At 44.7% G+C, this 23,498-nt stretch overlaps 2 protein-coding genes across 3 annotated transcripts; one reads left to right on the top strand and one right to left on the bottom strand.

Annotated features, from left to right (window-relative positions):
- Positions 1-19: 19 nt before the first annotated feature.
- CENPL (centromere protein L) lies at positions 20-4,359 on the bottom strand. Its single transcript, XM_068416999.1, has 4 exons — positions 4,222-4,359; positions 3,652-3,903; positions 2,362-2,904; positions 20-954 (listed from the first exon to the last, which is right to left on the bottom strand). The coding sequence occupies exons 1-4, from the start codon at positions 4,357-4,359 to the stop codon at positions 883-885; spliced, it is 1,005 nt and encodes a 334-aa protein (XP_068273100.1). The 3' UTR covers positions 20-882.
- A 120-nt stretch (positions 4,360-4,479) lies between these two features.
- On the top strand, positions 4,480-22,612 carry DARS2 (aspartyl-tRNA synthetase 2, mitochondrial). 2 transcript variants are annotated; one of them, XM_068416918.1, is made up of 18 exons: positions 4,480-4,535; positions 4,772-4,912; positions 5,890-5,989; positions 7,342-7,408; positions 7,704-7,805; positions 9,059-9,154; positions 10,158-10,281; positions 10,928-10,974; positions 14,205-14,311; positions 15,095-15,164; positions 15,748-15,927; positions 16,754-16,861; positions 18,107-18,169; positions 18,350-18,502; positions 19,271-19,489; positions 19,972-20,082; positions 20,274-20,349; positions 21,675-22,612. In XM_068416918.1, exons 2-18 carry the CDS (start codon positions 4,786-4,788, stop codon positions 21,860-21,862), a joined length of 1,938 nt encoding a protein of 645 aa, XP_068273019.1. In that variant the 5' UTR covers positions 4,480-4,535; positions 4,772-4,785; the 3' UTR covers positions 21,863-22,612. The 2 variants fall into 2 exon arrangements, with proteins under 2 accessions (XP_068273019.1, XP_068273018.1); XM_068416917.1 differs by having other exon boundaries at positions 4,494-4,586.
- The last annotated feature ends 886 nt before the right edge of the window (positions 22,613-23,498 follow it).

The raw sequence follows: 23,498 nt of genomic DNA, 5'->3' as shown, positions 1-23,498 counted from the left end.
GGGAAAACTTGCATCCCGGCTTGGGGGGAAGGTCACAGCACAAACTCATCAGACCTTAGAGATGCTACGCAAGTGTGAAGCCATTACAAGTGAATTGTATAGGAAACTAGACTTTAAAGTTTGCTGCTCACAGAATTATTTAATAGGTAACACTGAGTAGTTTAGTCAGGTAAGCTAGAGTTGGAAATAAGCACCATACAAGTGTATGTTTAATCAGGCATAGGTGGTTTTTACTTTGCTCAAGACCAAGCTATTGGCAAAAGATGGCGAATACTTTATTTAGTACTGTAATACAAAAAATCACAAGAGTGAGCATGTATTTAGATGAACACTTCATGACCATTACTGACTGGCCTTAGCAAGCTAGAAAGAAAGTTAGAGACCTGGATTTTTCTGCCCTGGGCTGTAGAGCATGCACTGTTTTGCAGGTGTGCTTGACTTTGCATTTAGACCAGCTTAAGGGTAGTCACAGTTTAGCTAAGGCTAAGGTCTGAATAGCTTAGGCTATCTAGGTAAGTGAAAACTAACTTGCTATTGAAACAACAAATACCTGTCAGTAAGTTGAATCCAAGAATTTGCAAAGTTTATCTCCTAGCCCCTCTACACATAAATGAACAGAGTAACTACGATAAAACAAAAGGTGCTTAAGAAGCTACTAGAAGTTTGTACTGTAGCCCTTCTTTAGGGCAAAATGTCTGCTTGTCGTTGCTGTGCATGATGTTGAACTACAGCTAGTTACAGAGTTGAGTTAGAGTCCAACTTTGGACAGCCAGCATGAAAGGAAAGAAGATGCTGCAGGAGGGAGTTTCCAGTCGGTTTCTCAGCATACATCTCCCAACAAACAGTAAGCCTTTTTAGTGTGAAGATTTGCTGAAGTGACTCTCACTGTATCTGAGAGATTGCTAATTCTGTCAGTAGCATCAGCACTCCAGTTAGGTATTGGCTTTGTAGAAACTGCAAGAAAAAAAAAGCATGTCAAAAAAATGCCAGTTGCCAGCTTTCCACACCCTTAAATGGTTGGAAACCAGCTATGAAGTGTTTCATGTGATTAGTCAGCTTCTCTGTTGTTGTTTGCAAGGTACCTTTGTTACTATTTTGACCCTGGATATGGAGAAAACACACATGCTGCTCCTTTCAGAGCCCCCTGACTTCTGCTCCTGTCCCATGCGAAGCAGGGTACCTAAGAAAGGCCCTGCTCCTACTCCAGCTTTTTGGAAGGTGAGAATCCCAGCACTTCTGCTCCTTTGGCTACCTCCCTCCTTCTGTAGGAAGGCTGGGAAGGAGACTTATGCCAGTTTCCTTGAATACCCCTATTTTCCCATACTGAATATATGTCTGACTTGAACTCATTTTCTCTATTATGGAAGAGCCATAACTAAGTTTACTCAACACACATTGCAGAAGAGAACCCTTCTTCAGAAAGCCTATTCAGTTGAGTATCATCTCGTGTTTACCTACCTGCAACATAAAAAGTTGTTTCAGCCACTTTTAAACTACTACAGGTAAAACCAGGCAATGTAACACTAACATTTAGTGGTTTGCAGTTGTCCTACTGAAGGCTGAAATTGTTAAGAGATGCTTCTCCTCAAAGCTCATTTTCTTTCATTTGATAAACTCATGCTCCAGGAAAGAGGTGCATGAGCAGGGTCCCAGCTGTATCCTCTAACATTCCCTCTCTACCCAGAACAATGAAGTCAGCACATCATAGACAGACTAAATTTAAGCAATTGCATTTATACAAACGGTTGTTTAACTCGGAAGACCATACTGTATTCCTTGAAGAAACTTCAGGAAGGATTAATCGCCCATGGTTTTAAAGCATATTATAGATACCTCTACAGGGAGGGCAGCACCTTTATGAAAAGGGTTACAGTGAAGTAGTTTTAAGTGAGCTGCTTTGACTCTTCAGATCATCTCTTAGCTTACCCACACACCAGTTATTTCTATATAGCAGGTTGATTATATTTGTCTTTGTCTGTGTCTTGATAACTGCAATACTAGAAAGCTAATGAACTTTTTGTTTTGTAAGGTTTTTGATTAAGTTTGGGATCTTTTCAAGCCTAAGTTTTGGCCAATGGGCAAAGAAACGCTCCTGTTCATGCCGCAGCTAATGTGCCTATTTCTGGCCCAGGACTAGGGTTAGTAGCTTCTGTATTGATATTGATTGTATCTATCTGCATTGATAGCTGCCCCAACTCCAGAACTAATTATGACTCATAAAAGCTGAGGGCTTAACAACTTTTTGTAGGAAATTATGCATAAGAAACATGAAACCTTCATTTTTAAAAGGCATTTCTAGACAGGTACAGCTATTTTATTTGTCCAGCATTAGTTAGGTCAACATGCTACTTAAAACCTTACCTTTATAATCCCATCACAGTGTGCTGAGGCAATCGGTGTAGAAACTTTTACCAGTTTTGTAGCTGACAAGTGGATCTTAAAGTGTCTGTGGAAGTGAGAGTAAAGGCAGTCCATAAAGACATCCACCTCTTCTTGAGTGATCTCTCCTGGAGTTTTTTGGACTGTGTCCCACAGAGCTTTTGCATCCTCCGGATGAATAGCATACGAAATATCCAGAGGCTGAGGCAGACAGGGGACAGAGAAAACGAGTTCCATGGCAGATGCGGTTTTGTCCACTTTGCATCCCGTCCACATAGCTGCCATCCAGCTGAGATTGAGAGGGCTGATGGCTAAACGGCAGAAGGAGCAGTCAAAAGTCTTCTGAAACCAACTTCCAACAATGGATGTGTAACTCTCTGCACCATTAGCAAGAAACAGAGGTAAACAAGTGAAGTCCTCTGGCACGTTCTCAGAAAGCTCATCTCCAGATACACAGCAGAACCAGCCCGACCATACCAGTTTCTCTTCAGAGTTTTTTGGGGAAGCTGGTGATCTCGAAGAAAGCTGGGATGGGGAAAAGAAACATTTGAATGCTACAGAGCAAGTTTGCCTGTTTTTAGCCAAAGATGGGTTTTGTTTTGTAATTTCAAGTGTTCAGTAGAAGATTTTTCTCAAGACCTCGCATGCAACATTCTTTTCTGTAAAGCTCATACAGTTATTCAGTCTATTACACCCTTAAAAGATGGGTGCAATTCTGTTGAAGACAGCAGGAAAAGCACTTTTTACATCATTAGGAACAGTCCTGAAATCTGAGTTTATTCTGCTTAAGAAGAGCCAATCCGTGGTACATCCTATAACCATTGCCATACCAAACTTGGCATTTCAGTAGCATCTTTCACTTGAGGCAGAACATTTCAGAAATATTAATTAGACTTGAGCTATGCATGGCCAGGAGGTAGGATTATACCAGCTTTATCCAGGAAGTTAACCTGTCCAAGTTCTTGCAGCAAATTGACTGCTGAGCTAAAAGATTAGAGGATTGCTCCTTATAGTCTTACTCTGATCTTACCAAAAGTTGAACTCAAAATTGCAATTAAATGTATCCATTGTTTATGAGATGTTCTGTTCCAGTTAAAAATAGACAGGACTTACTTTCATTAAATCTCAACAGATACTACAGCAATTATTCCATACAGCTAGGGCTTAGGGTTTTTTTATTTTTAAGAGACAGAGTATTTTATGACCGCAAAAGCAGTTTGTAAAATGCAAGTGTCAATTATAATTACCAAAACTGCTAGGAAGACTCCTTACCTGCACGAGAATCGCAGCCTGGTCTTGGTCACTACCTTTCAGGTCTGGAAGGCTGGAAACAGCCACTTTGATGTCCAGCTCAACCCCGACCTCCACCGCCAGCCCCTTCTGCTTCTCGGCAGCAATAAAAGCACCGAGCAGTCTCGCGTAATCCCTCAGGCGGGCGTTAGAGAACTTGTATAGAGGGCTCACGCTGTACAAGGTCCACTGCTTGCGTAGTAGAAACGCTGTTCTCTGGGGATCGGCGTTTTCCTTTAAAAAAAAAAAAGAAAAAAGAAAGAAAAAAGTTCAGCAAATACTATTAAACCGCAACGAACACGGGCAACTTCCCCCCGCCCCGGCTTGCAAAGGGGCCCCCCGCCCGCACGGCCCGGGCTCTGCGCCCCGGCAGGGGCGGTTTTCCCGCCTGGCAGCGGTGCCGAGCGGGAGGCGGCGGCGCTGAGGCGGCGGCGAGTCCCGCGGACGCGGGGAACGCGGGGGAGTGAGCGCGGCCGAGGGACAGGGCCTCGCGCCGGTGGGGCAGCCCGGCTGGGGGGACAGGTAGGCCCCACCGGCCCGGCCCGGCCCTACCTGGGAGCGCGGCGCCGGCAGGAGCAGCCGGCCGCTGGGGCTGAGCCCGAACCGCCCGTGCGCCCGCCCAAACGGCGGCCCCCGCGACAGCCGCCCGATGCTGAGCAGCGTCCGCGCCGCCCCGTCCGCCGACTCCATGGCCGCTACCAGCCCCGCCGCCGCTCCCCGCCGGGCGCCGTTTGAACCCCCTTCCCGGCAGCCCCCGCGCCGCGGGCCGCCCCCCGCCGCCATGTTTGTGGCGGGCGGAAGCGGGTGAGGGAGGCGCTGGCGGGGTGGGGGGGTCCTTCGGCGCGGCCGCTCCGCCGCGGCCCAGGGTGAGGAGACCTTCCCTCGACGAGCGCGGGGGAAGCGGGCCTTACCGCGAGGTGATCCCCCTGCTGCGGCTGGGGGCCTCCCCGCCGCTCCCGGCCCCGGCCGCAGGGGCTCCGCTCCCTGCCGCTGCCCCAGGCCCCTGCGGGAGATGGGGCCCGCGGCCTGATGCTTTCCCTCCCGTGTCTCTATGTTTAACCACTCGCAGGTTTGTGACGGTCCCCTCTTGTCTCCGATTCAGGTGCAGGCCGTAAGATGGCCCTGCCCCGCCTGCTGCGGCTGCTGCCCAGGGCGCTGCCGCCCCTGCCCGGAGCGCTGGCCTGGCCGGGCTGCCGGCGGGCTCTGCACCGGGCGGCCCCTGCCCCGGCACCGGCGGCTCCAGGTGAGAAAGAAGCATTTGTCTTACCCATGCCGCCGCCTCTTCTGTGTTTTGGTGGGGGCTTTTGTCTCCCTGGGATCCAGGTTAGGGCAGCCTGTGGAGGAGACTGAAGGCACACTCATAATAAATTGTTTTTCCTGGATAATTTTTGAAAATGTGTTCTCTAAATCATGTTTTTGTTTGACTTTTGCCATCTTAGTGACTTGTGATTCAAAGTATATCAAAGCCAATTTGTCTAATTTTTTTTTTCCTGAGCTTTTACTTTGCTTTTCCCCCCCCTCTTTATTCTGTAGCACACAGTCTGTAAACAACAGGGGTAGCTGAGTGTCTAATGTGAAAACAAACCTTCTTGCCCTCTCCTTTACAACCTTCAGGCTGTGATGAAGGTAGCAGGGGAGACTAGTTCACGTGGTTAGACACACATATATAGATGTTTAGGTAATAGCACCCTTCAAATTTCTGCTTGCAAGCTGAAGCTGTAGCATGTTCTGTAAATGCTGTGCTTGGTTTTACAACTAAGTCGTGATGGCAGGCACACTGGGGGCTGTGGAAAGTCTTCTGTAATCGTGGCCTTTTACCAGTAGTTGCAGGCAGGAAACACCTGGGCGTTTCAGTATGTTTCAGTCTTGGCTTGTCAAGCCCCCTTTCTGCTGTGCCTTCTGGGTTCAAATGTGGCCTTGTCTGCGTGCCTCAGGACTGATCTGCTGCTTTGCCTTCTCTTGCCCCTGAAATTTGCAGGACAACAGTTTGCAGCAAGGCTGTGTTCAGGACTGAGAAGTAGAAATAATTCCTCTTAAAAATTGTTTAGAATAATGACATATTATATTTATGTCCTAACGTCACGGCAGTTGTATTGGGGGTATATGAAGTAATTTCTTTGGATATGTCTAAATTATATTGGTGTTGAGGGGGGATCTCTGTAACTGTTTTGTCTTGCTTGTCTGCAAAAGCCACAGAATAACTTATTATTTTTATTCAAGACTTCAATAGCTTCGTCACTCGGACCAACACTTGTGGAGAGCTGCGTTCTGCTCATGTGGGACAAGAGGTCACACTGTATGGATGGATTCAGTATCAAAGGTAAATGCAAACGAAGGTGAAAATGGAGATGCCTACTTGCTCTAGGCCTGGATTCAAACCCTCCTTTTTATGCTTCAGGTTATCTTTTCATATCCTGCTGCAGTCGCTTCTGAAGACAGTAAAACAGTTGAGAACCGTGCCGGATCAGTATTTAAAATTTCAGAGTTTCATACAAATGTTAATTGATCCTCATTACAACATTGTAAAGCAGTTAAATATTACTACCCTCGTTGTATAGGAGAGAAAACAAGTAATACCATATTTATAGCAATTCTAACAGCTGTGAGCAAATAATTTCTTTTATATAGTGTCCGTAAATTTTAAGGAAACGATGTTGTTTGTCTTTTCAGCTACAGCATGTGATGATGCATATTTAAAGTATGCAAGCTTTGCCTAAAAAAGAAATATTAAGAAAAGGTAGTAAGCAGAGGATGAAGTGTTAATTCCAATAGTTTGCTATAGGTGGCACGATATAATCACTCCCAATGGAGATGAATGTTCTGTAAATGTAGGGTGAAAAGCGTGTTCTGCATATAGCATGGACAATGCTCCAAAATGTTCTGTTCCGGGGTATGTGCTTGTGAAATGGAGATAGGTCCTGTGGCTTTGATTAAATTAATTTGTATCAAAAGTCACCTTGTGCATTTTACAGTCCAGAGAGGCTGGTTTTTATCCAGTGTCGCTCTGCGGTGATGATCTGCGTGGATTTGGCTTTTTTTGGAGGTCCTGAGCATCTCATCTGTAAACAGTCATGGATGGAGTTCCAGGAAACAGGATTATTGCAATGAGATCATTGCGCTCTTGCTTTTAAAGACAGCCAGAGCGTGTTCCATCTGACAGTTCTTGATGGATTAAGTACAATGGTAGCTGTCTCTACTGCAGCTCAAGAGATCAAGATTTATGATTCTGGGTCTAGGAGTGTGGATTGTTCATGTGAAACTTTTTATGGGACCAGTGTTCTCCTTCTTGTTTTGTGGTTGGATTTTTTTTTTTTATACGTGTGAACTTTAGTTTTATTGCTCATCTAAATGTGTTTATCTGAATGATGTGCCCCAGGAGGGAATTGCACGTGTTCAGAATCCCTGCTCTACAGGGATTAATGTTCAAATTAAACTCCTACCTCTACTGGTTATTGGCACATTGTTTGTCTGTGGCTGGGCAAAATCTGAAACAAATTGTTCAGATTAGATTCAGATGTGGGAAAAGTATCTGTACGTACATTACTTGGAAGTGCTTTGAGATTAGTCACAAGGCACAGAAAGCAGCTAGTTGCCATGTGCTTTGGCTTAAAAAGCAGAAGACTACTGAGTTCTTGAAAAAAACCTTTTCCTTTTGTGTTTTTCATGGATCAGACAAGGCCTGTTTCTGGTTTTGAGAGATTTCCAGGGACTGACCCAGATCGTCATTCCACAGGATGAGGTAAGTGCTACCAAAATATGAATTCCTAGTTTCTTTTTTTCTGTGGTAGCTTGGGTCCAGCGGGCATGGAGAGCAGAATGAGGTGCTTTGTCAGACTGAGTGCTCTGACTCACAAATAGACTTAAGCGTTATGAGAGCTCTGATCTGACACTGCAACAGAAACATTAATGCTGTTTCCTCTGGGTTATGAGGAGTGATCCTGGATTCAAATGGGCCATTATGAAATGAGGCCCTTGGGCATGGTGCATTTGTCCTGTTCTTTGAATTTCTGAGAGACTTTGGTGTCTTCTTGCAGGCACATTCCCACGTGAAGAAGCTTTTGTCTAATGCCCCAGTGGAGTCTGTTGTGCGAGTGACTGGAATTGTGTCCCCTCGGCCCCCAGGACAGGAGAATCCGGTGAGGATGTGGGGATCTTCCAGGGGTTTTATTCCTTGTGGAAAAGAGCACTGGATAGTAGGATTATGGCGGGTTTTGTGTCATAGTTTTGTCATGGGTTCTGGGTGTGTGACAGCCTATCCTTAGATACTATGACATGTAAGTTAGGAGAACGCATTACAGACACCCACAAATTAAATTGTATTCCAGCCCTTTGAAAGGATAATGGCTAGCTTTTTCAGGCTTTCAAAGTGTGATTGAGTTAATTTCTTTCTTGAAAATAAGCATTGTCGTCACAAGTTCCACAGCATGTGATGACCTATTTCTCACTTGTCATAGATTTTGCTGTTCTTATTGTACAGGAAACAGAGGTTGAATCGATTTTTCATGTTGTGCGTTCCTCAGCTCTCATTGTAATCAACCATAGTTTAATCTGTCAGGATTGTATGTATCCCATTATTGGCAGGCCTAAAAAGAGAACCTGGGTTTCTGGCCATATTTTTTTTTGCTCTGACCACTTACAGATGCCCATAAAGAATGCAAGCTTTAAGCCATGCTTTTATTTCTTTTAATCATTTATCATTTTGTTGGAAGGTTGTATATACTTTCCCTAGTAAACACAAAGAGTTCTGCAGGATTGAATGAACTTTGATGTAGCACAGTGCTAAGTGGGGGAAGCTGTCTGTTATCCCTCGGGATCTAAGAAAAAGAAGACTAGTTCTGAGAACTGGTGTTCAGAACTGGAAGTTCTGAGAACTGGTGTTCAGAACTGGAAGTTCTGAGAACTGGTGTTCAGAACTGGAAGTTCTGAGAAGTTCCTCACAAGTTGCCTTTTTTGACTTGTATTAAGGACTGATGGTGATGCTGCTAATGCACACTACAATGTATACTGCGTGGTTTTGTTGCAGCTAATGGAACTAGTATTTTGTCCAAATGTATGTGCCCTAGAAGGGTCTGTGCCTGACTATTCCTCTGTGCTTATCATGTCCTTCAAGGAGAAGGCAAAGGAAAAGTAATTATATCTCTTACAGAGATCAGTATGCTACTGGGAAAGAACATGCCATCTTTGGTGAAGTGACTTATGTTTTTCTGAACAGAAGGGAGATCTAGGAGAAATCTGTCCTTGAGAGAAGTTCTCTGAGTTATACTGTGTTAGAAGGCAGGGAGGATAATCACATGGGCTTCTTTTTTCCCCCGACCATCTGTCAAATACCTTTGTCCAATTGTTTTCCCTAAGTTTTGAATCTAATTTTTTTCTTGCCTTTTTGCTCCAGAAAATGCCAACAGGGGATATTGAAGTGAAGGCAGAGACTGCAGAGATCCTAAACTCCTGCAAGAAGCTACCTTTTGAAATCAAGGATTTTATCAAGGTATCCATGTTTTTTTCTTTTCTTTTTTTTTTTTTTAACCAAAGTGGTAGCTTTTCAATAAATTGGGAATTTGCCCAGGGTGATGGCAAAACATCAGAGAGCTTTGGTTCTCCCAGCTCTGCTTTGGGGGAAGGATGGTATTTAAAATAGAGGTGCTGCTTGTTAGCTGTGAGGATGTATTTCTAATGAGAGTTAAGCAGAAAATAAGGCCTGAATGATTCCAGTGCACAGGGTTTTTGAATATCACTGTAAGAACAGATGGTAAAGGGAAGAGTGAAAGAAATCAGACTATGCTAGCTTTTTTGAGAGTGTGAAACAGAACTTGCCAATGCAGTGCTGTGTTTTAAGGCAAGGGTGATTCGTCTTATCTGGACAAGTAGCTAGTCAGCCAGGGGATTTTCTTCCTCGGTAAGTACAGAGTCTTCTAAGAGGTTAGTTTTATTGCAGGCTCCATGGTGTAGGAGAGGCATCACTGTTAATTGAAGATATTCTCTGTGCCATTGAAACTGTGACTGTTACATAGGTGTTGGAATTGGGAAAACTGGGTCCTCTTCCTTCCATGTTACAGGTCCTGGATAATTCCCAACATCTGCACTACTTTTGTTTTCCTGCCTGTAGTAAGAATGTGTCACCATTTAGTTGTTCCTTTAGATCTGTGCATGATACCACTCCTCTGCTTAAAAATCGCGAGGAGGATTGCAACTCTCTGTTGCAGTGGATTGAGAATAAGGAGGGCTGAAATCCTGAGCTTTATTGAGGCAGCATTTATCACAGTAAATGTGTCTGTTGTGGTTTTTGGGGTTTTTTTTAAAAGTAATTGTCGTGCATGGCAACATTCTCAGTGGCTGATGTTTGTTTGTGTAGGGTGTGGGTAATGGTGGGTTGTGGCAATAGAGCAGCATTGTTTTTTAGCTTCCCCCTTTGTCTTGTGGCTTTGGGAACAGCTTCATTGGACGTGCAATTTGAATTTTGTCTCTTAATCCTAATTATCTCTTATCTCCAGAAATCGGAGGCCTTACGGATGCAGTATCGCTACTTGGACTTGCGTAGCTTCCAGTTGCAGTATAACTTGCGGCTGAGATCACAGATAGTGATGAGGATGCGCGAATATCTCTGTAACCTCCATGGTAAGACAAGTGCTTGAAGAACAAACTGTGCAGCAAACAACATTTTGGCCCTCCCTTCTGTTTCCTGTTACTGGGAGAGATTGCCAGTCAACTTGGTACTCCAAACTGGTCACACTTAGTAAGGACATGTCTGCTTGCAGTGGTGTCTTTAGAGGGATGCTGGCAGGCCTGAAGAACAAAGTGTGTTGAAATCTCTTAGCATGCTACAAACCAGTTGTTTCAGATGAGCTATATCCAGTGAGAAAGGGCCTTTTGCAGGTAGTTTCCCTCTTTCAGTCACCCAACTTGAGGTATGTCAAAGGGACGGATTTCTTACAGGGCTTTTGCTGATCTTAAAATCAGGAAAGTCCTTTTTGGAAAAGCAAAGCCCAGTTCAAAATGGATAGAGAATTAACAATTTTTCAGCCCATATGGAGTCCTCTGTCATCGACAGTTCTGGAAGGGCATCAGGGTAGCTCAGAGCCTTTAAGTCTGTCAGTACACAAGTTATTCTTCAAAGCAACAAAATCTGTGGATTTTGGAGAGGCTGCATGGTGTGCTAGATTACCTATTTTGTGGACTAACCCTACTCCAGTCAACTTTGTGTCATACTAGTTCTCCCTGCTCTCACCATATTCTGTGTCTGAAGCGTGTGTTTGTTCCTCAGGGTTCGTGGATGTAGAAACTCCAACGCTTTTTAAAAGAACCCCAGGGGTATGTATTCTGTTAGTAGTGCATTTTAGCCTCCTGTGATTGCATAGGCAGTTCATGGTTGAATGATTGTCACTTGCCACTCTGTCTTCGTTGATGTTCCCTCACTAAGTAACAGCTCATGTGCAAATTTCTGATATGATACATGGATCCTTTTAAAAGTAGCGGGAGTGAAAGGCAAGAGGTGACATCTAGTGTCTTAATTTTGAACCTTCAAGTGAATAAAGCTTCTGTCTTGTAGAGTGAATGTTGAATGTAAGTCCTGTCCTGGGACAGCCAGATTATAAGACCAAAAAACTTCCTCTAAGCACTGTTTCCCTAGCATTTATTTCTTAACTAGTAGGTTACTGCAGTGGTGCTGCTCAAGGCATTTTAATTTCTGAGTTTGTATGCCTTTCTTTCATTTCAAAAAGAATCACAGAGAAGAGAGCTGTAGTCCAGGAATTGTTGATGCAGCTAACACATGGAGTTCTTGCATTTAAACCCGTCTTGGATGGTGTATTGTTACGCATTAGTCTCACAGAGCAGGAGGTGGAGAATCCTCCTTTGGGATATTTCAGACCAAGTTGGTTAACAGATTTTTTTTGAGCGTAATGTACAAACAGCCGTTTCATCACAAGTGGGATTTTGTAATGGGGGAAATTGGTCCCTTCCTGTTGCACTTCTAGGCTGTGTTGTTAGCTTAGAACTTGTAGATTTGCTTCTGCAAAATAGCTGTCTGAGGCTGTGGGATTGCCCTCTACAGAATCCAGTCTCCCAATAATGATCCATGCAGTTTCCGCATTAGGTGTGATGTGAGACTCGAGTCCTGTATGTGTTTAACCTAATTACTGCAAAAGAATCCAAGATGTTGATACTAGATTTGATTCAACAGTTGAGCAGAGCTCAATGGTAGAAGTATGCCTGTGGTGGGAGCAAAAGATGGCGAAGGAAGGTGTTTTGCAAAGTTTATTGAAAACTGTAACTACCTTGAAAAGGGTAGCCTCTGTTTGCTGCAATTCCTAGAGAATTCTGGAAAGACTGTGCGTTTCATTGTCATTTTATTAGACATATCACTCTTTAATTGCTGTGTTTGCCTTTCTTGCTGGAAAGTTTAGTGTTTCAGTCTTCTCTTGCCTGGGTAAGTGGAAGAAGGTCTGTAGAAGAGGTGTGAAACATTGACTCGTAGGTTAGGAAACACGTGCACTGACGGTTTTTTAAATTTCAGTTTGTATGGTCACTTTTCTTCGTACTGAGATGAGTGCTGAGAAATTCTCAGTTCTTTTTAGTTTCTCTCTACTTTTATACCCTCTTCCTGACGGAGAGCAGTAGTCTTCAGAGTTCGGTGTGATTTTTCAGCTGTGCAGAAGGCTGTCTTCATGTATTGGATATTTCCTTCCTCACAGCTGAGCAAATTGCTGCTGCATTTGTTACTAGGCCTGAACTGTGACAGGAACAGAGGATAAAGCCCACATCTTGCATGAGACAGCGGAGAGCAGGAAACATCAGGGAAGCCAAAGGGGACCCACATTTCAAGAGTGGTGATCAGAGCAGTGTTTTGGGGAAAAAACCCCAAACCTAAAACACTGTTCTTTACTGTTGTGAAGTCTGTGTTACAGAACTACTGAGGGAACAGCCAGCCCACGCTGCAGTAGATGAGCAGTCCAGATGCTCGTGTAGGCTATAGTATGGTAAAGTGGAGAGCTGTTTTCTCTTATTAGCTGCTACTCCTTCCACAGCCATCCTCCACTCACCTCCAAAGAGTGTACCCTGCACTAATTTGCACTCAAACCCATGTCACCTTGTGCATTGTCTCTGAAATTGGCTCTTAGTTCTTCAAAGCATTGTCACACAGTGGGACTGCACAAAGTGGGTGGAGTCTGTCCTGCTGAAGAAAGATTTTTGGCCAGTAAACATGATAAGCTGTATGTGGATGCAAACAGTATGTGGTTGTGCAGTTCTGTGTAAGGAGTGGTGTCGTCAGCCTTGTCTTTTCCCTTTCACTCTCCTCAGTGATGCCACAATTCTCTGGCACAGCCTTGGTACAAGTGACCGAGCAGCCAAAATAGATTTGTAAAGCAGAAGGAGTAGATTAGGTGAAAGAAACAAAACTACTCTTTCACAGGGTCTAGAGAAGAGATTCCTCCCTGCCAACCCAAACACAGCCAGATCAGGGGCTGATTTCAAGGAAAAGACCTGGCCCAAGCTCATGCCAAGCTTGCCTACAGTTTCTAGGGTAGAGGTCCAGACCTAAAACACCAGCTGCTGAATTTTATAGTATTTAGCTTGGGTGCCTGTGGAAACAAGGCAGTGATTCCATTGCCCTTCTCAAAACCTTTTAAATCCCTTTGTGAGTTCCCTCATATTCAAATCAGGGGCGAAGGTTTAGAAAACAAGAAGATCCTAAAGTGAAGTAAGCCTGTAGTAGAGGGAAAGGTTACAGTGTGAACTCATGCCATCAAACACAAAAGAATCTGTGGGAGGAAGAACGTGATAGAATGTTCCATTTGAAGAATTTGCATTGACTGCTTGGTGGGGTGATGGTAGGAAATGGCTTGTCTCTAGTGCAGGTGCTCAGATGAAAAGTTCAGGTGGACTTTTCTTTAAAGCCCATTTGTTATCATTGATAAACTCTATATTTTTGCTATTCTGTATCTACTTGTAATATTTTGAGCAAGAAAAGCCAGGGCAAGAGGAAGAGCTGAATCTTCTGGGGGAACTGGGATTGTTTAGCCTGGAGAAAAGGAGGCTGAGGGGAGACCTTATTGCTCTCTACAACTACCTGAAAGGAGGGTGTAGCGGGGTGGGGGTCGGCCTCTTCTCCCAGGAACTAGTGACAGGACTAGAGGACACAGCCTCAAGCTGCGCCAGGGGAGGTTCAGGTTAGACATTAGGAAACAATTATTGTCGGAAAGGGTTATTAGGCATTGGAATGGGCTACCCAGGGAGGTGGTGGAGTCACCATCCCGGGAGGTGTTTAAAGAAAGACTGGATGGGGCACTTAGTGCCATGGTCTAGTTGACACAGTGGTGTTAGGTCAGAGGTTGGACTCAATGGTCCCGGAGGTCTCTTTCAACCTGATTGATTCTGTGATTCTGAAAGAGAAGGGGGAAAATGGCCTAAAACTCAACAACTCTTGGAAACCAGCATATCTCTGTTGTGTGCTAGGTATATTCAGGTCAGCTCTTTCTGTGTCGGGGAATTGAGGCCATCTATTTGCTGACTGTGTAAGCTTTTCTCTTTTTTGATGCCAGGGAGCAAAAGAATTCCTTGTGCCTTCGAGGGAAGCGGGTAAGTTCTACTCTCTGCCACAGAGTCCTCAGCAGTTCAAGCAGCTCCTCATGGTTGGAGGCCTGGACAGGTAAGAGTTTTTTGGAGTCCTGTTCAGGGTTTGCTTGCTTTGAGCTGTGATGTTTTAGATACTTCCCCTAAAAACTTACTGCCAAGGGTTTTGTGTCATGAAGAGGGATCCTTATATACTTGAGACTTTCTAGCTAGGCCGGACCCTTTGCCCCTCAGCAATATTGCTTCCCGGTAAGAGGAAATGTATCCTATTTGAACGTTGAAATCTTCACTGTTATTATGGAAACCTGATCTGAAGCACAGTCTGCCTGAAGGGCAGAAAATCTAGTGTGTGATAAAAGCCTCACCAAGAGTAACCTATAGAACTAATTGAGATGAGGCTGGGCAGGAGAGCAGGACTGAGACAAGGAAAGCTTGTTCTCAGGGTGCATGAGTACAAAGCTTTTAACTTGGCTTGTTCCTCCAAATCAAGTTGAAGGAGAGGGAGACAGTTGTTCATGCATTGAACTGCAGGCCAGGTCTTGATTATGATTGAGTTTTGCATGGCCCTTACTAGAGTCCAGGTTTGGAGCAGGTGGGAAAGGGGTTGTGTATGCCCCTGTTGGGACACAGCTTACCTGGTAGCTTCCACGTGCCTCTGGGAGGTGTGGTTGGAGATGGATACAGCTGCTGATACAGTTGCTTCCACTCAATATCATACCTTTAAGGGGATGGGAACAACCAGGGCTATGATCATCTGCTGTAAAGGGAACAGACTACTGCTTTTTTAACGATTGGTTCTATAGCCACAATTTAATTTAGGGTACTTTAAATTGTTATCTAAGGAAAAGTACTGTTGCAGGTACTTTCAGGTTGCTCGCTGCTACAGAGATGAAGGTTCGCGGCCTGACAGGCAGCCTGAATTCACTCAGGTAAACCAGCTCACACTGCCTTTTACCCTCCTCCTCACCCCAAACAGCTTGTGGCTGTTTTCCCTTCTGAAGGCCTAGTTTCTGCTAGCTCTTGTGCTGCTTGGGGGGTACAGTGTTGTTTGCTGTGTATTTCACAGACACAGCCCCTTGAAGTTAGCATGGGACTTGCACAGAGTGGTTACTGTCCTTGGCTGACTGCCCAGTCCCAGGTGCTGTAGATACAGGGGTTGTGCTGCAGCAGTCATTGTGCCTGATGATGCAATCTCTTCCTGTCCTGCTGGGTCGGGCGTCCCATTCCTCAGCCTTGAGATCCCAGGCAGAGTTAGCCTGGTTCATTCAAGGTTTCTCCCTCTGTCCTTGTCATCATTACCTCATCCAGTTCTCTGAGGAGATTGTTGCCTGAGTCATGAGGCTGTAGTGAGATCATAAGCATATCCTCAGTCTGATGCAGTCATGCTGTGATTTTGGGTAGTATATTGTTTCTTTTTATGCTGGCTTTATTGTCAAGAGCTTCTGCAAGTAGCAGTGCAAAGGCAAAAACTGTAGCTAATGTGAAATCCCCCCTCTTGTTTTCTGTTTTAAGATAGATATAGAGATGTCGTTTGTAGATCAAGCTGGGATACAGAGACTGATCGAGGGCCTCCTGCAATATTCCTGGCCTGAGGAAAGAGGCTCCATTACGACTCCTTTCCCGTCCATGACATACGAGGAGGCACTGGCTGACTATGGGACTGATAAACCAGACACTCGTTTTGGGATGAAGGTGAGGGTTTGCCCATTGGAAATCTGCAGCTTCTCCTTTCTGTTAGTGTTTTAAGAATAATCTTTGTTTAAATCATGTATAGCGATTGGCTGCAGTTCTTAATGCTGTAATTTACCCAAAGTGTCTGTGCCATCATTGCTGCTTTGTATAGGTAATCATCTCTTGGAGAAGAAGGGGTTTGATTATTTGGTTGTGGGAAAATATGTTTTAAGAACACTTTATTTTAAAGATAATGGAGTGTTAGGAAGCAATGTATCTTGACTGTCTTAGGAACAGAAGCCCATAAGGCATCCACAGATACCATAAGTGCTTTTCTCTGCTGCACTCCAAAGCATACTCCTGGTGAGCATGCTTCATGAGACAGGTTTCTCCAGCCTTTTAATGGCCTGAAGATATTTTCAAGATAACCAACTACAGTTGTGTGCATACACTGTATATGAAACAAGTATATGAAAGTATGAAATAAGAATATTGACACGTATTAAGAGGAGCAGTGCTGAAAAGCAAGAAAGCATCTTATATTTCCCCAGGAATTAATTTTGGGGGTTTCTTTCTCAGTATACATTTCTCTTCACTGTGGTAGGATGTCACCATCTCAACCTTAGGTTTTCCTGGCTGTCTTGCACTTCTGTTTCTGCAGTGCTCAGCCTCCTAATGGTTATTCCAGCTTGGCCCCATTCACTTTTTTTCTGGGAATCATTTGATTTCTCTGAGCAAAGAAATTATATCCCAGGGAGTGGTGTTGAAGGCATTAAGACACAGGTGCAGGATTTCTACTTCATGTTCCTACCACCACTGCTTTTTCCTGTGATCTCTCCTTTCTCAGATAGTGGATATCAGTGACTTTTTACGAAGATCAGACATTGAATTTGTGCAGAATGCCCTCAGTTACCCACGTGGCACTGTCAAAGCCATATGTATCCCTCAGGGAGTGGTAAGTGATGCTTTTGCATACTGCTTATGGTTTATGTGAAATAAATAAAGGAATTCAAAATGGGTATTTTGTTGGTGTGGAAATGTTCCTTGCTATTACTGGGGGAGTAAAGCCCTTCAGGGAGCTTGGGATTGGTTGTGATTGACGTCAGGTTGGGCTGAGTGGTGTTAGAAGAGGGGAATGGAGACGATCAGGCGATGGGAAGAATATATTGTCCTCAGGAAGGGGAGGAAGAAAACAGAACTGCAAGGTCCCTCGAGGATAGGGAAGCTTCTCGGGGTTTCAGCTTCCTTTTGTTGAGGCTGGCTCCTGATGTGCATCTCAATAACAAATTGTGCCCTGTGGCAAGAGATTGAAATAGAGCCGGGTATGGCACAGCTCTGTTCTGGACTAGTGAGAGAAAGGCCAGGTGGTTACATGCCCTTCTCATGTTTACTTTTGCTGCATTTATGGGCACAACTCATGTCTTGTAATGAGAATGTCATGGACCAAATCCAAGGTTGACAACAGATGTAGAACATTATTTGACACAGCCATGTATTTTGGCAGGAAAGCAGATTTAATTCTGGCTGTGCTGTCTTTGCAGCTTGGGCAGTATGGAAAAAAAAATCCACTAAACACGGAGTTTTATTGGGGAACAGGACTTTCTGACCATGGCTTGTTTCTCTTGGGATTCCTTAATTTTGGCACAACGTGCAAGTTACTGGCTTCCACGAGAGGGCACTAGGGTGTGCATTTCAGCAGAACAAAAGTGGAATCTTGAGCCCCTCTAAACGTTAGAGTAGCTGAAAAAAATAAAGATCTTGATGCAGATCTTCACATCTACTGTGTTTCTTTGCACATGAGAGTCAGCCCAGTTGGTTTGCTTCTGTTCCTCCAAGTTGAGCTGTGCCTTCCCCATCAACAGTGTGGTGTTATAGCCTTGTTCCTGCATGCTAGAGGCAATTAGTTGGTATGATCTGACTCTGCTGACCAGCTACATCTGATCTGTGAGCAGGGAGAAAATCTGCAGCCAGATGTACAACCTAGCAGGGCCTCTTCCTGAAAGGAGCCCTTGGAGAAGACACCCAGCTGTAGCCTCATGCTGTGGGCTCTGTCCTATTCCACAGCCCTCATAAGAACTTGTACTAGAAACAGAAGAACTCGAGAAGTCTAGAAACAGCTCAGTCAGTAGATTTGAATCCTGGTCGGGCTTTCCATAGAATTTGCTGATGTTTAATGTGTGTTCTCTTGCTCTTTCCCCAGAGATATCTTAAAAATAAAGATTTTGAGTCATTAAAGGAGTCTGCAAAATCGCAGTTTAACCAGGTGAGACAGAAACACTGCTGAGGCATTGGAAATGGTGAATGACAAAGTGTGTGTAAAGGCACTTGCAGGCAGAGGAAGGTAGAAGAGCAGTTTTTAATAGCTGAGTCAGTGCGTGAGCATGTTATCCTTCAAGACAAGAGAGGGCAGCACTGGACTGAACATACTCTTATCTTTCTTTAGGAAATCATGGAAATTATCTGCAGGCCTGATGGAAGCTTGAAGTCTCTGCTTACAAAGTTTCTTGGTGAGAAGCAGCAGTCAGAGCTTATCCGAGCGCTGAACATGCAGGTGGATGATGTGGTACTGCTGGCAGCTGGTGAACACAAGCAAGTGGTAGGAAGTATTGGGTGGCTGTGTGAGTTGAATGTGACTGATGATGGCTTTGATGTTATCTGACCTCAGTCTAATTATTCTTATTATTAAAGTAGGTCATCATCTAATTCTGTGTTTCTCTGGAGCTGAAGCTGTAGCAAGAGCATAAAATGCATGAAATGTACCTATTGCTTTTATTTCCCCCAGTCAAATTCTGGGAAGAACTCGTAACTGAAATGAAGGCTGGAACATAAACCAGGAACGAATCAGTGCCTCCTTTCCTCTCACCTTAATTTAATTTTTAAAGTTTCAAACAGAGACTGGAAAACAAGGTAATTTTGTCTCCCATAAGCAGATGGCAAGAGTGAAGCACAGCTACTTATTAGTAGGGAGATTCAGTCCCTACCCTTCTCTGTTCTTGCCAGCAGATGTTGCCTTCCAAGCATTGGTTTATGACAAGGTGTCATGCTTTGCTTGATAGCCAACATTTTGTCATACTCTCTTTCTGTGCCTTCATTTCGCTGTCTGCAAAGTGCAGATCTTAGTGTGCTCCCCCAGTTAATCCACATTTGTGTAGAGCTTGAGGTTAGTCTAGGAGAGTTCTGTGAATATGGAACATTTGGAAGAAAATGAGCTTTCCAGCTCCTTACTCACTTTTCTTTGCCAAACCCTGGAGCTGCTGCTGTCTCTGATACTACCTTTATGAAACACTCTTTCCCTGGTCAGTGTTTGAGCAACTTCCCTGTTAGTAAAATCGCCCCGTCTCATTCTCTCCCCTCTCTTTTGCAGTGCTCTGCGTTAGGAAGCCTTCGGTTGGAGAGTGCCGACCTCCTGGAGGCAGCTGGGCTGGTACTCCGTCATCCTATGACTTTTCACTTTCTGTGGGTGGTGGATTTTCCACTTTTCCTCCCCAAGGGAGAGAATCCCACTGAACTGGAATCTGCTCATCACCCCTTCACTGCCCCTCATCCATCAGATACCAGCCTCCTCTATTCTGATCCCACAAAGGTAACAAACTTCATGCCTGCCATGCTGGCTCTTTTACAGCTTTGTGTCCTGGAAAACTGGGCAAGTAGCATCTGTGTTTACTGTAAAAAGGGATGTTTTTTCATGGAACTGACTGCATGTTGTATGTGTCTGTCTGGAAGAGATGGCTTCCAGATTACTCTGAGTGGCAAATACCCATGTGTGCCCCTGACAAAAGGGGCTTACAGGAAACAGTTGCTTAAGGGAAGGAGTCTTGTATTCTGACCCATCCCATGTTGGTTCAGGTTTTGATCGACTTTGCAGAAGGATTTGTACTGTTCCCACCTCTGTCAGCAGCAGTCCCTGCCTCTGATAGGACTGGTGCCTGAACTGCAAGGTACCACAGAGAGCAGTGCTGTAGTATGTCATGGCTTCATTCCTAGTGTCTTTGCTGTCCGTGTGCAGGTTGTTGTTAGAGGCAGCTGTGCCCCAGCCTTGCTAAGGTGCTTGCTCATCTCTTTCAGGTCCGTAGCCAACACTATGACCTTGTGCTGAATGGCAATGAAATAGGAGGTGGCTCCATCAGAATTCATAGTGCAGAACAACAGCGTTTTGTGCTGGAGAAAGTGCTGAAGGTAACGCCTACAGCTATCTCTAACTTTCTCTAGGAGATACATTTCAAATTCTGAAAGAAACACTCATGTGCTTCTCAGATAAAGAAACATAAGTGCTAGCCCTGAGTGATGGATGGTTTCATCATACCTTCATCTTACGTTGCCAGTAGGAAGAGCATTATTTGTCCAATGACACTTATGTAATTTTGCAGGAGGATTCTGAGGTGCTTTCCCACCTGCTTGAGGCTTTGGAGTTTGGAGCTCCACCTCATGGAGGAATTGCTTTAGGTGAGTGCTCTGTAGCTCTCCTGGATGCAGGTGTCTTGTGACTCTTTTTTGGCTTATTAGATCCGAGGAACAAGCCTCATGCTTGTTAGCAAAAGCCTTGTCTCCTCCTGACAGAGATGGCTGTTCTGGTGTTGCTGTTTGGCACCACCAACATGGTAATGCTGTGTGGGCTTATACAGTGCTTCTGTCTCTGTAGCTGTTTTGTAGAAGAAAACAGAGGTCTCGTCACCACGTGCAGAATGGTTTGGTGTTCCTCCCCAGCTTCATAGTGTGTTTTGCTTCTTATGCAAGGACCAAATCACATGTTTGTGGCTCTAAGGATGATCCTTATCTGCTGTTCTACAAACAGTGTATTCATTAAGATTATGTCATCTTTATTCTCATTCCTGCACAGCCAGCACAGGATCCCTGTAGTGCATGCCCAGAGGCCTGGGTCAGCATGGTACTTTGTGTTTCGTGCCCTGGGTCACTGCCACAACCTTGCCATCTCGCCCTCTGCTTCAGTCTCACTCCCCTTCTTCCTTGTCTGTTTTGTTCACTAATTCAGGGAGCTAAGCTGGCAGTTAACAAATGCTGCCAAGTTAGCTCCCTGATCTGGCTCAGCATGGACTTGATGGATACCGGTGCCAACACAGGTAGAAGATGGAGCTCCAGAGTCAGAGGGAGTGGGAGGATACATCAGCACTGACCTAGGTTGGCTTAAGCTGTTGTGGAATGGCTTCCTCAGAAGTCACTACAGTGCTGGGTACAGCATTACAGCAATGTCAGATTTTTTTCCTAGAACCTTGTAAGTTTGTTTTTTTAAAAAAGAAAAAAAAAAGGCAAAACATCCCCACCAACCCCCCGCCCTCCCCAAAACAGAGCTAGCATTTTAACCTGTGGTCTTACAGTGTGATTTTCCTCCATCCAGTCACCCAGAGTTCTTGTTCTTTTTTTAATTCCTCCTAGTTGTTGTAATCCTTCAGAACTGGTTGACCAAGAGCTTTGTTTGAGCAGTTAGGCAGAGCCCTGACAGTGTTCCTGCAACTTAACTGCCCTGGCTTGTTATGCTGTCTTTGCAAAGACACTTGTTTCTGTCTTGTAGTCCTTGGTGTGCTGCGGAATTTTTTGTAATATTGAAAAGCTTTATTTTGCTATGTGTTTCTGCTCTTTAGGCAAGTCTGTTTCTCTGCTACTGGTTAAGATTATTCTTTTCCCCTTACTTGCTTCAGTTTTATTCTTCAAACTCGGTAGTATTATCTACTCCATCTTTCTGATTTTTCTGAATCGGGAAGTAATTCAGGGCCATAACTCAAGTGGTTCACCAATTTGTTTTCTGCTTCTAGGACTTGACAGGCTGATCTCTCTCATCGTTGATGCTCCAAGTATCCGAGATGTCATTGCTTTTCCTAAATCCTTCAGGGGACGAGACCTGATGGGCAATGCTCCAGACTATGTCACTCCAGAAGAACTAGAGCCGTATCACATTCAGGTTTCCTGGCCTCTTGCAGAAAAAGAGGCAAAGAAAAACTGACTTAAAGCCAGTGACGTAAGCTGATCTGTTTAACCAGAGGTGGTTACAGCTTCTAAATACCAGCATTCAGTTCAGCAAACATCAACTGTTATGGAGGGGAAGAGGGGGCAGTACAACCCCACTGTACTATGGCAGTTTCAGGATTGAATGGGAAATAGATACAAGGGCTCCCCTCCCCGACAGGAATTCACCTTTGGGCTGGTAATGGGAAGGAGAAGTAGAAAAGCAGAAGAACAGAACATAATTTTAGCATAGCATATTGAGACTGTTGGCTTTGGAGTGTCATTGAAGGGAAGATGGCATCTATTTTTTTTTCACTCCCCACTGTTTCCATGTCCCTTGTAAAGCATTTCTCCTCCCACCTGGAGGAGATAGTGTCAGCTTCCCTGACAGGATGGTCTGTATTCCTGATGATCATTGAATCTGTTAGCTGAGGACTGTTACAATAAAGCAGTGCTGTGCTGGGCCAGGAGCTCAGGACAATTCACAGCAAAACTTCAGTGCAGCCAGCAGCTTATCTCATGCTGGAGGATACAAGATCATCCAGAACTTGCCATGGGGGATTCATATTCAGCTGTGTTCTCTCCTCAAAGACTGGGAGAGAAGCATTTTTATCATTTTGCAACAGTTGTCTTCATAATACTTGTCAAAGAGGTGATGATCTGTCTTTGGGGCCTGTGGTCCTGGTGCTTTTCAGCACACTAATTCTGAAGTTTGTATGTTTGTAAATAAAGTTTATCTGGAAATGTGGTTTTGACTGCACTTGGCTTTGGCCTCTCGCTACAAGAGCAAGCTACCAGTTTTTCTTTATGACCCTTGGTCCCTCCAGGAGATGACAAGAAATCTGTGACAGCATAGCAGGACTGCCAGTCTTCTGTACTGCCAGTCTTCTGTGAATTCTGCCTGGTCTTGTGAACATGCTGCTACAGTGGTGAGCGATGCAGCAGCAAGTTCCTTGCAAGCAATTGTCTTTTCATCCCTGTCCCACACCAGAACAGCCACAGTGCAGGAGTGACTCTCTGCTGAGGAGAGCATGGGCTCTAGCAGCATCCTACCAGACCAAGCCACCTGGCTCTGCTCTGTAGTGTGTAGCAAGCCCTCTGCAGAGGCGCTCTTGTAGGTGTTCTTAACTCTGTGTTTAGGTTGGAGAAAGCAGAGAATTGGTGGGAGGAAAGGAGGAAGGAGAAGGAGCTGAGGAAAAGAGAAGGAAGAGATTACCTGAATAAGCTAGGAAGATGGTGCAAAGGGAGAAAAGGGAGAGCTACTGTGTCCCAGCTGGGAAGGATGTCAGGAGGCATCTGCCGAGGATGTGCATGAGGACAGAAGGAAGACTGCAATTCTTGTCTAAGCTGATAGGCTCTCCTGCAGCAGGCTGGAGCTCAGTATCTTGTAGATTCTAACAGATTCTGGGCTACTCCAAGGGTTATTAGCTAATTCAGTCTCCATATTGTGGGATAACATTACATGATGGTGCAGACTGTTGGTGTTTTTGAAGACTGGACTGTCCTGTTGATAAACAGTAAGGGAGGTGGCTCTTCTTAAGGTGGTTTTTTTTGAGTGCTTTATACAGGCTGAAGTACCATCTGTAGACAAGTGACAGCAGAGCTGACTTGGTACTTTGCAGATTATAAAATGG

This window comes from Nyctibius grandis, chromosome 21 (assembly GCF_013368605.1).
Source record: "Nyctibius grandis isolate bNycGra1 chromosome 21, bNycGra1.pri, whole genome shotgun sequence".
In the NCBI taxonomy this organism is placed as follows: Eukaryota; Metazoa; Chordata; class Aves; order Nyctibiiformes; family Nyctibiidae; genus Nyctibius; species Nyctibius grandis.
The sequence above is the reverse complement of the archived record's forward strand: the minus strand, read 5'-3'. Positions and strand labels throughout refer to the sequence as shown.